Source organism: Macaca mulatta, chromosome 5 (genome assembly GCF_049350105.2).
Source record: "Macaca mulatta isolate MMU2019108-1 chromosome 5, T2T-MMU8v2.0, whole genome shotgun sequence".
In the NCBI taxonomy this organism is placed as follows: Eukaryota; Metazoa; Chordata; class Mammalia; order Primates; family Cercopithecidae; genus Macaca; species Macaca mulatta.
The window spans coordinates 35414604-35427745 of record NC_133410.1 but is presented as its reverse complement, the minus strand read 5'-3'; the positions used below and the strand labels follow the sequence as shown (position 1 = coordinate 35427745).

Here is a 13142-nt window from a genome sequence, read left to right as displayed (position 1 = left end):
CAAGCCTTATAAATTCTTTGAAAAAAGCTTCTTAAAGAAATGTTTCCCTTCAGAACCCTAAAAACAAAATAAGATAAAACTCAGGCTAACGTGTTTCATGTCTGCTTTACCTTTTTTCCTGAAGGACTTCTGAAGCACTTTGCAAGATTGAAGTTACATATAAAATGTAGAGGTCAAATGTTATTACTACCTAAAGGGATGTCCTGGGTACTTTGCTATAAAATGCACTAATGTCTGTTTTGTGTAGCAGTTAAGAGCAGTCATTGGGAAGACACTCCCAGATATGTTCTTTATTAGTTGTATGACTTGGACAAATTATTTAACCAACCACTGCCTCTGTGCCTTCATCTCTAAAATGGATGTAATAATGTTACCTGTCTCACATAGTTGTCTGGAGGATGAGTTAATATTTGTATGTGGCTCTACACAATGCCTGAAACAAAGGACTATGTGTTTGCTATTTTTATTACCAAATGTAGTAACAAATAACTTCTCTATTGACTACAACTTTAAATCTATTTTCTGTGCAATAATGCATCATTATTTCAGATCTAATTTGTATTGTGTGGTAGCCGGAACATAGGCTAAGATGGCATTGTCTTGTATACATTCTCTTTTTCTGTTTTTTAAAATTTATGAAGCAAATTAAGCTAGTAATTGAAATTAACTTTCGAAGTACTTTAGCAAATTCTTACAGTGCATATATTAATTATATGTCATTATAATGAAATTAATTGCCGGATAGTGAATATATGTTTAGAAACACATGAGAGGAGTATTGAACTTTTGCACAGAAAAGATAATTCTTAAACATTTAGAAATCATCGATATTTATTAATTTAATTTTACATTGGCAGTTAGAAGCACAGGACTTCTCAAGATTTTCATTTTATTATTTAGTTGAAATTTTGATTAATTTGCAAGGTTTACCAATATGAATTAATCTAAGTTTCCATTTGCTAGAAAAGGGAAGGCCAGGCGCAGTGGCTCACACCTGTAATCCCAGCACTTTGGGAGGCCGAGATGGGCGGATCACCTGAAGTCAGGAGTTCGAGACCATCCTGACCAACATGGAGAACTCCGTCTCTATTAAAAATACAAAATTAGCCAGGAGTGGTGGCACATGCCTGTAATCCCAGCTACTCAGTAGGCTGAGGCAGGAGAATGGCATGAACCTAGGAGGCAGAGGTTGTGGTGAGCCCAGATTGCACTGTTGAACTCCAGCTTGGGCAACAAGAGCAAGATTCTGTCTCAAAAAAAAAAAAAAAAAAAAAAAAAAAAAAAAAATAGGAATAATGCTGAGAAAAGATCTAAGTGTGAAGTTTTATCTTTAGCTAATTATTAGAATTCAGTATTGAAGTTCACATGTGGAAAACAGCTAATTGAATGTTGATAGTTTTAATGAGGAAAATAGTTTATTCAGTGTTTATATGAATTTAGTTTTAAAAATGAATTGGTTATTTTACATTTTTAAATAGGAAAGTATCAAATGCACACATTTTAAATAACCATATTTACATTTTTCTTTTTGTTTCCAGCTTTATTGAGATGTGATTATCAAAGATCTTATATGTTTAAGGTATACAGTATGATGATTCGATATCCCTATATATTGTGAAATGGTTAACAGAAGCTAATGACATAACTGTCACCTAACAGAGTTGTGTGTGTGTGTGTGTGTGTGTGTGTGTGTGTGTGTGGTAAGAACACTTAAGATGTACAGTCTTAGCAAATTTCAGGTGTACAATATGTTGTTATTAGCTATAGTCACCATGCTATATATTACATCTCCAGCATTTATTCTTCTTCTAACTGAAAGTTTGTAACCTTTATGTGGGATCTATGTATAGGTGGAATCTAAAAAAAAAATGAACTCATAGAAACAGAGTAGAATGGTGATTAATAGGGACTGAGAGGTGGGGTTAATGGTGAGGTGTTGGTTAAAAAGTTTTTAATTCAGCCAGGCGTGGTTGCTCATACCTGTAATCCCAGCACTTTGGGAGGCCCAGGCGGGCGGATCATGAGGTCAAGAGTTCCAGACCAGCCTGTCCAATATGGTGAAACCCTGTCTGTACTAAAAATACAAAAATTAGCCGGGTGTGGTGGTGTGTGCCTGTAGTCCCAGCTACTCGAGAGGCTGAGGCAGAAAAATCACTTGAAGAAGAATCACTGGGAGGTGGAGGTTGCAGTATGCAGAGATTGTGCCACTGCACTCCGTCCTAGGTGACAGAGCGAGACTCCATCTCAAAATTGTTTTTTTATTCCAAAATGTATTTTGAAATTACATGGAAATTAATGGTGAACTTTTCAAGCTTTCTATAGGATCTTATTTATTTATTTATTTATTTATTTTTAATAAGGTAGTGATGGCAGCGGCAACCCATCTGGAGCCACTGCTGCCATCAAACTGGCTGCAGCGGAGAGGTGCGGCCAGGGCTGCATACTCCAGGGAGATGGCGTGAGCCAAGGACAAGTGGGAGCCCCGCCCCTTCCGAGTTGGTAGAGCGGGAGATCCTCGGGTGCAATTGCAGCTGGCAAGTTGTGGTTGTGGGACCCAGGCCTCCCACTCCGTGGAGCAGACAGCAGTCCTGCTCTCCTGGGTGTAGCTACAGATGTCCAAGTCGTTGCTGTGCGTTCAAGGCACCCCTGTGTTCTTGGTGGAGGCTGGGAGCAGTCAGGAGCCCTGTGTTCCTGGTTGCAGTAGCTGCGGCCCAAGCCAAGGCTACAGAGCCAGGCATCTAGGCATCTCTGCACTCTTGGGGACCAGAAGAGTCCCCCTACCCCCGCAAGCTCAAAGGTGGCTGCTCCTACTGCCTGGCCTCTCCCTGCTCCCGCTGTCCGCTCCTACCTCAGAGCAAGACTGGGGCCGAGGCCAGGTGCTGTCACAGCACATCTGGATGTGTGCACTCTTGCGGAAGTGCTGATAGGCCAGCTTCCTGCTGTCTGGGCCCTCGTCTGGCCTTTGGGTCCTGATGAGCATGGGAGGGAGGAAAGCCCAGGGAGCACTGAGGGCAACTCAGCACTGGCCTGCAGACACCTCTTGGCATGAACAGCCTGGGCGCCGTGAACAGCAGGAGGTGAAGCTGGACCATGGGCAGAAGGGAGCAGGTCCTCGGTGAAGCTCCATCTTCAGGCCAGGGAGGGCCTGAAGGTTGGGGGCCGACTAGTCCTGCGGACCACAGTAGGAACTTGTGGTGCCTTTTCTGGGCCTGCCTATGGCCGCCCATGGACCAGTTGGTGTGCACTTCCTCCCCTGAGCCCCATAAAAGCCCTCAGATCAACCAGAGCTGGGCAGACATCAGGACGACCTGCTGCAGGGAGGAGCTACCCACTCCGGGGCCTACTCTGCTGAGAGCTGCAGACATCAGATGACCTCACTACAGAGAGGAGCTCCCCACCCAGGACCTGCTCTGAGCACTGCTCTGACCTGCTCAGGTCACTCAATAAAGCTCCTCTTCGCCTTGCTCACCCTCCATTTGTCTGTATACCTGATTCTTCCTGGACACGGGACAAGAACTTGGGACCTGAGAGATGCAGGGGCTGAAAGAGATAACACAAACAGGGCCGAAACGCTTCGCCTTCTCACCGTGTTATGCGTGAAAACAAGGAGAGAAGAGCTGCGGCCCTTCAGGGAACTGAGACCTGGAAGCGCCCCGAGGCAGGGCTGTGACTCCCTCTTTGGACCTCTTAGGTTCCTGTAGTCTCAAGCTTCCAGCCACCACTATGTTTCCTGGTGGCAGCCGTGGAAGCTGCTTGTGGTGTGCCCGGTCCGGCTGCAGCCTTGCAGAGAGCTGGCGCCTGTGCAGACACCTGCTGCTGGCTGCCCCACTGCAGCAGCCAGTGTGCCTCACTGTGTGCAGTGGCTGGACCCCATGCTCGCTTGCTCACACACCCCTCACTGCTCCACACCTGGCTCGCCATCGGCAGTTACGGGATCCAGGCCGGTAGCGTCAGCCGAGCACAGCCTGCTCACCCCGAATGGGTGAAACAAGCCCAGTGGGCTAGAGCAGAACTCAGGCAAAGGCGCCGCCAGCCGCAGAGGCTTCTGGCCAGAAAAGCAACACCCCGAGGATCCTGCAACAGTAGTTTTACAAAGTGTTTATTTTGTCATATAAAAATCTGGTTTTTAATATTTGCAAAAATAAAATTACGGATGAAGTTTTTCAGTAGTGTTTATCTCTGTATTTATACAATAGAAATTCAAGTAAATATCTTTCAGTGAAAAATACATTCGTTTCTTCACTAAATATTAGGTATGTTTTGTGTGTGAGAAACTATGATAGTTACTGGTTTTATATTGATGAACAAAACAGAAATGGATTCTGTACTCAAGGATCTCAGCATCTGTTGGATATGATGGATATATTTACCCTGATTGATCATTACACATTGTATGCATATATCAAAATGCCACATTTACCCCGTAAATATGTCAATTAATATGTATCAATAAAATGCATATTTTGCAAAAAGAAAAGGCTCAGGAAAAAGAAATGTAGTATGGGTGATATATGAAGCAAAAACAAATATAAAATTACATGTTCTGTTTAGTGTAATTAAGCAAAGAAATGGAGCAAGAGAACAAAGAGACTTGAATGATCTATGCATAGTCAGAAATGGTCACTTGATGGGAAAGACATTAAAGGTGAACTCTCAAGAATAAGCAGGAGCCAGCCATGTTAGGAACAGGCAGGCAGCATTCCAAGCAGAGACAATGGCATATGGGAAGGCCATGAAGCAAGAAAGAGTCTGGAGAAGAGAGGCAGTGTGGCCAGAGAGTGGTGTCCACGGAGTATGTATCCGCAGATTTTGATGGCTGACTGGATGAATGGATGACCACAGAAGCCAACTTTCAATGGTAGAAGTGCAGAATAGCTTTCTCCACCTGTAGGATGGTTGTTCTTTCATCTGCTACACCCTGTGGCTTCTCATTCCATTTCACTGTGGGCTGGGATTTGTCTTATTTACCTGTCCCTTCATAGAATGTTAAAGAGGTTTAATAATCTTTAAAACTATTGAGTTAAAAATAGATGAAGACATCAAATAGTCACCTGGCAGTTGAGAAAAATTAAAATAATTGGGAGAATATCTTAGGAGCTGATTCTCTCAGAGGCTGAGGTTTTCCTCAGAGAGTCAGTGGTAGGGTGTGTCCTTTGCATTATGAGCACCTGAGAGGGGAGGTGTTGCTAGTCAAATGCTGCATCTTCGACTGATCCGTAAACCTAACACATACTAAGTTATCTGCTCTCCCTCTTTCGCTTTTTCTGTGGACACAAATATTAAGTTCCTGGATGATGCCTCAGACCACAAACTATCTATCAAGATGGTGATGGAATTCTAAGAAATTTTATGAGTTGGAGTGGCTGCAGTTAATCTTAAGTAAGACATGTGAAATAGGTTGTAAACCTTTTACACTTGATGTTTTGGCAGGTTTCAAAACTTTGAATTTAATTCTGAGTGTTCTAAAGTTTCTTGCATTCCCTTAACCTTTCTTTTAAAAGATGCTGATTTTATGAGGGCTGATCATTTGAGGTTTTATTTGTCTGTCATCCCGCCCATGGTGCCAGAAGGACTGTGCTTTTAATCATGCCACTCATTCCTTCAGCAAATTCTTTTTCAGTGCCATATTCCTCTCTGCACTACTTGCTGATCATACGGAAGGAAATAAATGTTGTCCTTGTAAAGCATAAGACCTGGTGTGGGAGACAAACATTAAGCAAATAAACAAATATATAAAATTAGAGGTTGTGTTAAGTGCTGTGAGGAAAAGTAGAGGGTATTGTGAGAGAGAATAACTTTGTTATCCACTTTGGATCGGGTCATTGGGGAGGGATTTCTTTGTAGTTGGTTTAGATGTAACTGAAAGATAAGGAGTCAGCAAAGGGAATAGTGGGGTAATGGGAGGCCCTAAGGCCTCTATCCCCCACAGATGTTAATTATTTTTATCTTAAAATGGAAGATTATATGTATAATTGAGCTCTAGCTTACTGTTATTCACAACGTGAAGTGGGTTGTGTTCCAAAACAAAATCATGATTTGCTGAATTACTGTTTGGATTGTGTTAGAAGGTATGTATTTCTCTGCCTTTAAGTGTGGAAGAGATAAACATGAAATGAGCAAAAAGTGACTAATTTATCCAGTGTATAATTATTGTGTGTTTGCTTAATATAGCTTTATCTTTTAACGTTTAATGCTGATAATTTAAGGAATCTTGGGTTGCTGGAAAAAGTAAAAGCTAGATGCCTCTAACACTGTTGGATGTTGCAAAGTGAGGAAAACCCATTGCAGACAGGCCAAGAAAAGTTAAAAAGAAGCTGAAAGATGAAAAATATGATGGAAAGAGGGCTGGGTGGTCAGTTGTGGTAACATGCTTTTAAAATAATTTTTTTTTGAGATAGGGCTCTCACTGTGTCGCCCAGGCTAGAGTACAGTGGTATAGTCATAACTCACTACAGCTTTAACCTCCTGGGCTCAAATGATCCTTTCACTGCAGCCTCCCAAATAGCTTGGACAACTGGTGTGCGCCACCGTGCCCGGCTATTTTTTTTTAAAAATATATTTTGTAGAGACAGGATTTCGCCGTGTTGCCCAGTGATCCACCCACCTCAGCTTCTCAAAGTAATGGAATTATAAACATGAGCCACCACCCCTGGCCAAAATTTTTGTTTTATTTTATTTTTCCTGTAATTAGAGTTAAATATGAAGTGGTTACATGTTTTTAAGATCTTTACATGATCTTATTACATCATAATTAATTCAGTGCTTATATGTGAAAATGTCTGCACTGAAGAATCTCAAAAACTTTTTTTTGTATTTGATCAGATTTGGTATAATTTTATCTTATGTAGAACATATTTGCTAACGATTAATTTGGGAGGCTTGCTGTGTTTCACTTGCATAATAGATTTGTGGCTGGGGAACCAGCTCAGAGACAAGCTCTCTACACTTCCTGAAGTTCTTTTTTTGTTAAGTCTTCTGAGAGCCAAGGAAAGTTATGCCAACTCCTTGTTTTAAACATTTTAGAAAATTGCAAAAGCACAAGGTAGACAGGGTTGATGTTTGTTTAGAAATAATATTTTTTAAAAATAGGAAGTTCATTTTCATGTGTTTTCTGTGTTAAAGACCAAAAGTACCTACGATTGTCTGCCTTCAGGGAAGGAGAATATAAAATAAAAATAAAAAGCAATCCTAAGTGAAAACAGTGCTTCACTTTCTTCCTTATATAGTCAGAAAAATAGTTTCATTTTTCTTTTAAGCCTGAAACCTGTGATTATATTATTTTGCTTTTGTTTTTCATGTCAGTAGCCATTTTAAACTACCTTTGCCTTTCATATGATCATTTAAAAATAATGTTTCACTGAATTTTGAATGCTTATAAATGATTCTGTATATTTGTTCAGGTCTTCTTCAGCTTATTCAATCAAAATTAAATGTGTTTTCCATGTAAATCCAATTGACAAAGCCTTGTTATTTTAGTAAGATATTTATGCCCTAAAACAAAAGTGAAGGAAACATAAAATAGATATATAAGCTTAATGAGGGATGAAAGCTTATATTATTTTGATGAAAGGATTATCTTTACTATTAGAAATGGATTGAGTGATAGTGTTTCTGACCATATTTTATTTTGCACTCAACCTTACAAATGGGTGTGACAACACTGTTAATTGTGTCATAAAAAAAAAAATAGGTCAGCTGATCAGAAAGTACTATTATGCTATTTTTTCCTATGTGCCATGGCCAAAACTATATATTATCATCACCTATTGTTGTTTATGCTGTTTAACAATAAATGATAATATATTTACACGGTTACATTACACATGTATTTAACAATCTAAGTTCATAGTACTTAAATGTAAAATAACAATTTCATATCTTTTGCAGAAAACGCATGTTTCAGAAGAGATGGGTGAAATTTGATGGCCTTAGCATTTCTTACTACAATAATGAGAAGGTAAATACATTTTACAGTTTTCAAAAATTGCTTTTTTATGCATACTAGGTGTACTTCAGTAAAGTAAGCAAGCGGTTTGGTTTTTAAGAATAGGAGGTGGTTTCTCAACATGAAAAGAATTTGAAGTTGCAACTAATAAATATCGTACCATATGCTTAGTTAATTAAAATCAGATGATTTTTGTCTTAAGTATGTACTTTCTTTTAACACACTAATTTTAAGATTTAACCACATGCTTTTTTTTTGTAGCTCTTAATCTAACATTATTTTCTCATTATTTAGAGATTTTCACCCCCTAATATTGGCAATACCTATGGTTCTAATAGAAATTTAGGCATCTTCTTACATATTGCTTCTTTATTGCTGCAGGACAGAAGAATATATGCTTTTAGACAGACAGTAACATAGTGCAACATAACACACACTGCATACCCTATGGCTGAGAATTATGGAAGATATAGAGAGGTGTTAATTGTTTGGTTTCACTTTGCAGTGACTCAGAACATCAAATGGGTATAAACACACCTCTTGGAGGTTTACAAGATGGTTGGATGAATATTTTTGAAAAACTGTTTTTTTTTTTTTGGAGACAAAGTCTTGCTGTGTTGCCCAGGCTGGAGTATAGTGGCATGATCTTGGCTCACTGCAGCCTCTGCCTCCTGGGTTCCAGCAATTCTCCTGCTTCAGCCTCCCAAGTAGCTGGGATCACAGGTGTGCACCACCGTGCCTGGCTAATTTTGTAGTTTTAGTAGAGACAAGGTTTCACCATGTTGGCCAGGCTAGTCTCGAACTTCTTATCTCAAGTTATCTGCCGCCTTGGCCTCCCAAAGTGCTGGGATTACAGACATGAGCTACCGTGACCAGCCTTAAAAGCTGTTTTCTGTTTTAGCTTTTTTTTTTTTTTTTTTTCTAGTTTGCTTGTACATTTGAATGTGAAGACAATTCGTTCCCTAGGGTGAGTAGAAGGTAGTCTATATAGCTGACAGAATCTCACTGCTGGTTTTCTCCATCACCTGTAACCTTTTCTGGTTTGATTGAAATGAGGAGGAGAACTACTTAGAAGCGAGACAGGCTTCCATGCCATAAGACTGTTGTTGGTGATACCATTATTTTCATTTGACATAATTTCTAGTAACTGTGTCAAACTGGATTGTTTTTCCCTCTTTCTCTCAGTTTGTTCTTTTAAAGCTCATCTGAACTGCAGTGAAGAGATGAGGACCTCTCACATTTTTAGTTATTGATGCAATGAAAATGATGAAGCTTGGTTTGAAATTGAGATTAAAGAGTTCATATAAAAATGAGATATTGCAAATCATTTAGCTTAATATTAAAAAGTTTAAGTTGTTATTTTCTTTGACATTTCATCCATTTATTGTCTAGATGGTTGGTTTCATTTTGGCAAAACACAGAAACACTGGATTCGGTGTTTCCTAAAAGGAGGCATGGTTTCTGTTGTAACTCTTCTAGCAAAAGGGATGCATAGGTGTGGCCATAGCCGCTATCGTGGCTGCGTGACCCAGTGGTAACAGCTGTGTGAACTGAGCACAGTTCTTTTAATGTTTAAATGGGCACTTGAGGAGCATGTGGTTGGGCCTTTGGGAGGTAGTGTGCAGAGTTACACATTCCCTAGGTTTCTTCCACTTTCCTTGAGGCTGCCAATCATGTCTCTGTAAGGACTTCTTCATTATATCACAGAAAATGGCATGATCCAAACAACCCTGATATTTTATCCCCTGTAAAGAAATCTAACTCACCCCCATTTTCACCCAGCTGTGGCAGAATTGCCCTGTGATCGCTTCATTGTCTCAAAATGGTAGATAAATGACAAACTTGACCTAGATATCTGTGTGTTACAGGCTCAAGGGATGCTTTAAAATTTCTTTCCTTAAGGAAAATTTTATACTCTGAAAAACACAGGCATTGTGAGCGTTGTTGTCATTTGAGTATTTTTTTTTTATTGTCTTTATCTTGTACTGTTGCAAGACAAATATAAAAATCAGTGCTACAATGTTAAAAATTACAAGATTTTTCTTGGGATCTCAGATTTTAAATGAGCCATTAGATAAACTACAACTTTCTATGGTTATAGTGACATAGTATTTTGCTTGTTAAGTATATTTTGATCACCTCTGGGGAATTATGTTTTTATATTATTCTACCAGAAATATTTGCTTGTTAAATATATCGTTATAGGTGTGTAGGTTATTTATTAAGGAATTGTCTTCTCTTTAACAGGATCTATTGGAAAGATAATCTTTTTTTGATCCCTGTTTCTTTCAGTACAGTGCTACTTGACTTATTTCTAGTGACAAAATGGGTTACTGTTAACATTTTCCTCAACAAATAGTTAATTATCTCACTAGAGGGATATTGTTATAAGTTCCTTTAATTCTTATGCAAACTACAATTTGGAAACAGATCATGTAGGGGATAAACTGTAAATGTTTTTAGGCATTCTAATTCCTGCTGTCTGGTCTCAGCCACTACAGACTTAGAGGAGAGGGGTTTTTACACTGTCCCCAAAGATGCCGTGCCCTTTCCCACCTCCTTAGGTTGACTGACAATGGAAAGATGTTATCTTCCTCTTTTGAGTTTCTAGAGCACTTATTGGTCTAGTTTTGGCCTTGTATTGCCATTTTAACCTACTTGCGTTTGTAGGGTTTGCTTTGTTAAGCCAATCATGTCATGTGTCTCTGCCTAATGATCTTTTTAAACAGTGACTGAGTATACACTATGGGAAACTGGAACATGTCTTTTCCTACATGTTCCCCTTGTGTTTTTGTTCTTCCGTCTGAGACTCCCTAGCCATTGCCATCCATCAACATTCTCAGCAAACATCAGACCCATCTTGTTATTCACCTCCATGAGTCTTTTCTTTATTTTCTCCAACGTATGACGTTTGAAAAACAATATACAGGAAAATTCAGAAGGAAAACAAACTGAAACTAGGGAGGCAAATCCGGATACTGTTGCACTAAGCCAGGTGTTAATTTATTAGCATGTAGACTAATGTATAGGCTCAGTGGAGGCTCAGCGGAAGTGGTAAGAAATGAATTTCAAGAAATATTAAAAATGAGCCATTCAGAAAATATTTCTATAGTATTAGCTACGTGAAAGGTGGTGAGGAACATAGATAAATGACCTGAAGCCTATTTGGGGAGACTATATTAATCAAATGATCACACGGGTAAATATAAAGTCACCGTTTAAATTACAATTAATAATTTTTATAAAGGAAAAATTCAGGTTGCTATTAGCTTAAATTCGGGTTATCTATGAGGATGAGGGGCCTGAGAGATTGTGCTGGTCAGAGAGGCTTTCTTCAGGAGGATATATTTATGCTGAAATATGAAGGAGGAGGAGGCAGTAAGTATGTGCAGATTGGTGTGAAAACAATTCCTTGCAGAGCAAACAGTGTATGCAAAGGCACTGGCTTGGGTAGAAATGTGATATATTCAGGAAACCTCAAGAAAACCAATGTGACAGTAATTCAGAGTTGGTGAGTGGTGGGGAGGAAGTTGATTCTAGATGTGGGGAGAATGCAAGTTATGTGGGTGCAAAGGAACCAGCAAAGGTCGAAGATGACTTCATTCTATTTCAGATGGACTAGAAGAGTTGATATTTTAATGGACGAGTATAAAGAGAGCGTAAGTCTTCAGGTGAAAGTAAATTCAGTTTTAAAGTTTGTGGTACGTATGAGATAGTTACATAAACTATTGATTACTTGAAATATGGCAGTGAAATTGAGTGAAATGAATAGATAAGAAAAGAAGAGAGAAATTTTAGATTACTCTGAATAAAGTTTGTAGAGCTGGAAGACATTATATTAAGTGAAATAAGCCAGGAACAGAAAGTTAAACAGTATATATTCTCACTCATGAGGAAGCCTTTTTCAAAGTGAATCTTACCAAAGTAAAAAGTAGTACAGAGGATACTAGAGGCTGTGAAGGGTAGGAAGAAGGAGGGCATAGGGAGAGATTTGTTAAAGGGCAGGAACTTACAGCTAGAGAGGAGGAATAAGTCCTAGTGTTCTATAGCAGTGTAGGATAACTGTAGTTAACACTAATTTAATATAGTTTAAAATAGCCAGAAGGAGGATATTGAATGTTTCCAACACAGAGAGATGATAAATATTTGAGATGGTGGATATGCCCATTACCTGATCTGATCATTACATTTTATATGCATCACGACATCACTGTATCATAACATCACTATGTATCCCATAAATATGAACAATTATTATGTGTGAATTTAAACAATTAAAAAAAACAGTGGAAAGGGACTTTTATAGGGAGAGAAGATAAAGTAAAAAGGAGAAGAAGTAAGTTGTTTACTAAGTGCTTATTTCTTGACATCCTTCTCTCTTTTCTGTATAAGGTTACCCATTCATCTTCCTGAATCATAGCTCATATACCATACTCAGTTTTGGCTGCGTGGGAGGACATAGGAGAGCCTTCATTGCATTCGTATTTAAGGTTACATTAAAGAATGGATAGGATTTTGATGGATAAATAAAGGCAGGGATGGGAGACTGTAACAGAGCTAGTGAAGGAGAAGAAACTTAAAAAAATACTCAGAGATAATGCCATGATGATATTGTGTATCTCCTTAAATAGCAGAAGAGGATATCCTTCCGGTAGAATTCCATGATGCTAATGATGACTGTCCCTTACCAATTGCTAAGGCAGGAGCTTATGGCTAGGAGAAATATTAAACTTAATACATGCTTCCTGCATGGAATGGTTTGCTTTTTTTCCGAAACAATTATATCTGGGACCTGCTCAAAAGTGTGGGTTCCAAGGATAATGCTGTGGAAGGGAAGAGAAAAAGAAATCCCTTAAGGATGTATCCAAACTCTTCTGATATTCCAGACCTTCTGCAATGTGGCTTGGTATACGTTATCAGTCTTCTGTCTTTTGACTCTACGTTGTTGTCCTCTTATTTCTCTGCTTTACGCCTCCATTATTCGGTCTTTTTGACCAGAATGCCTCCCACACACTTGTCTATCTGCTTAAAATTAAGGTTTTTTTAAAAGTCAGGTTTAAATACCACCATGTTTGTAAAGATATCCCTCACAGCCTTTAAGCAGAATTGAGATTTTCCATCTTTATACTTTTATATCCCTTAGTTTTTACTCAGTTTTAAACTCTTCTCTCATTGCATTAGCTGGCTTTTCATTTTG

General features: G+C 38.9%; 1 protein-coding gene across 5 annotated transcripts in view; it reads left to right on the top strand.

Moving 5' to 3' along the window:
- Positions 1–13142, top strand: part of ARAP2 (ArfGAP with RhoGAP domain, ankyrin repeat and PH domain 2) — a 178468-nt gene that overhangs the window by 44344 nt on the left and 120982 nt on the right. For all 5 annotated transcript variants that reach the window (XM_028848385.2, XM_028848386.2, XM_015138193.3 and 2 more), the window contains exon 7: positions 7888–7957. In XM_028848385.2, coding sequence (XP_028704218.2) covers positions 7888–7957 — 70 coding nt within the window. The remainder of the gene's footprint in view (positions 1–7887; positions 7958–13142) is intronic.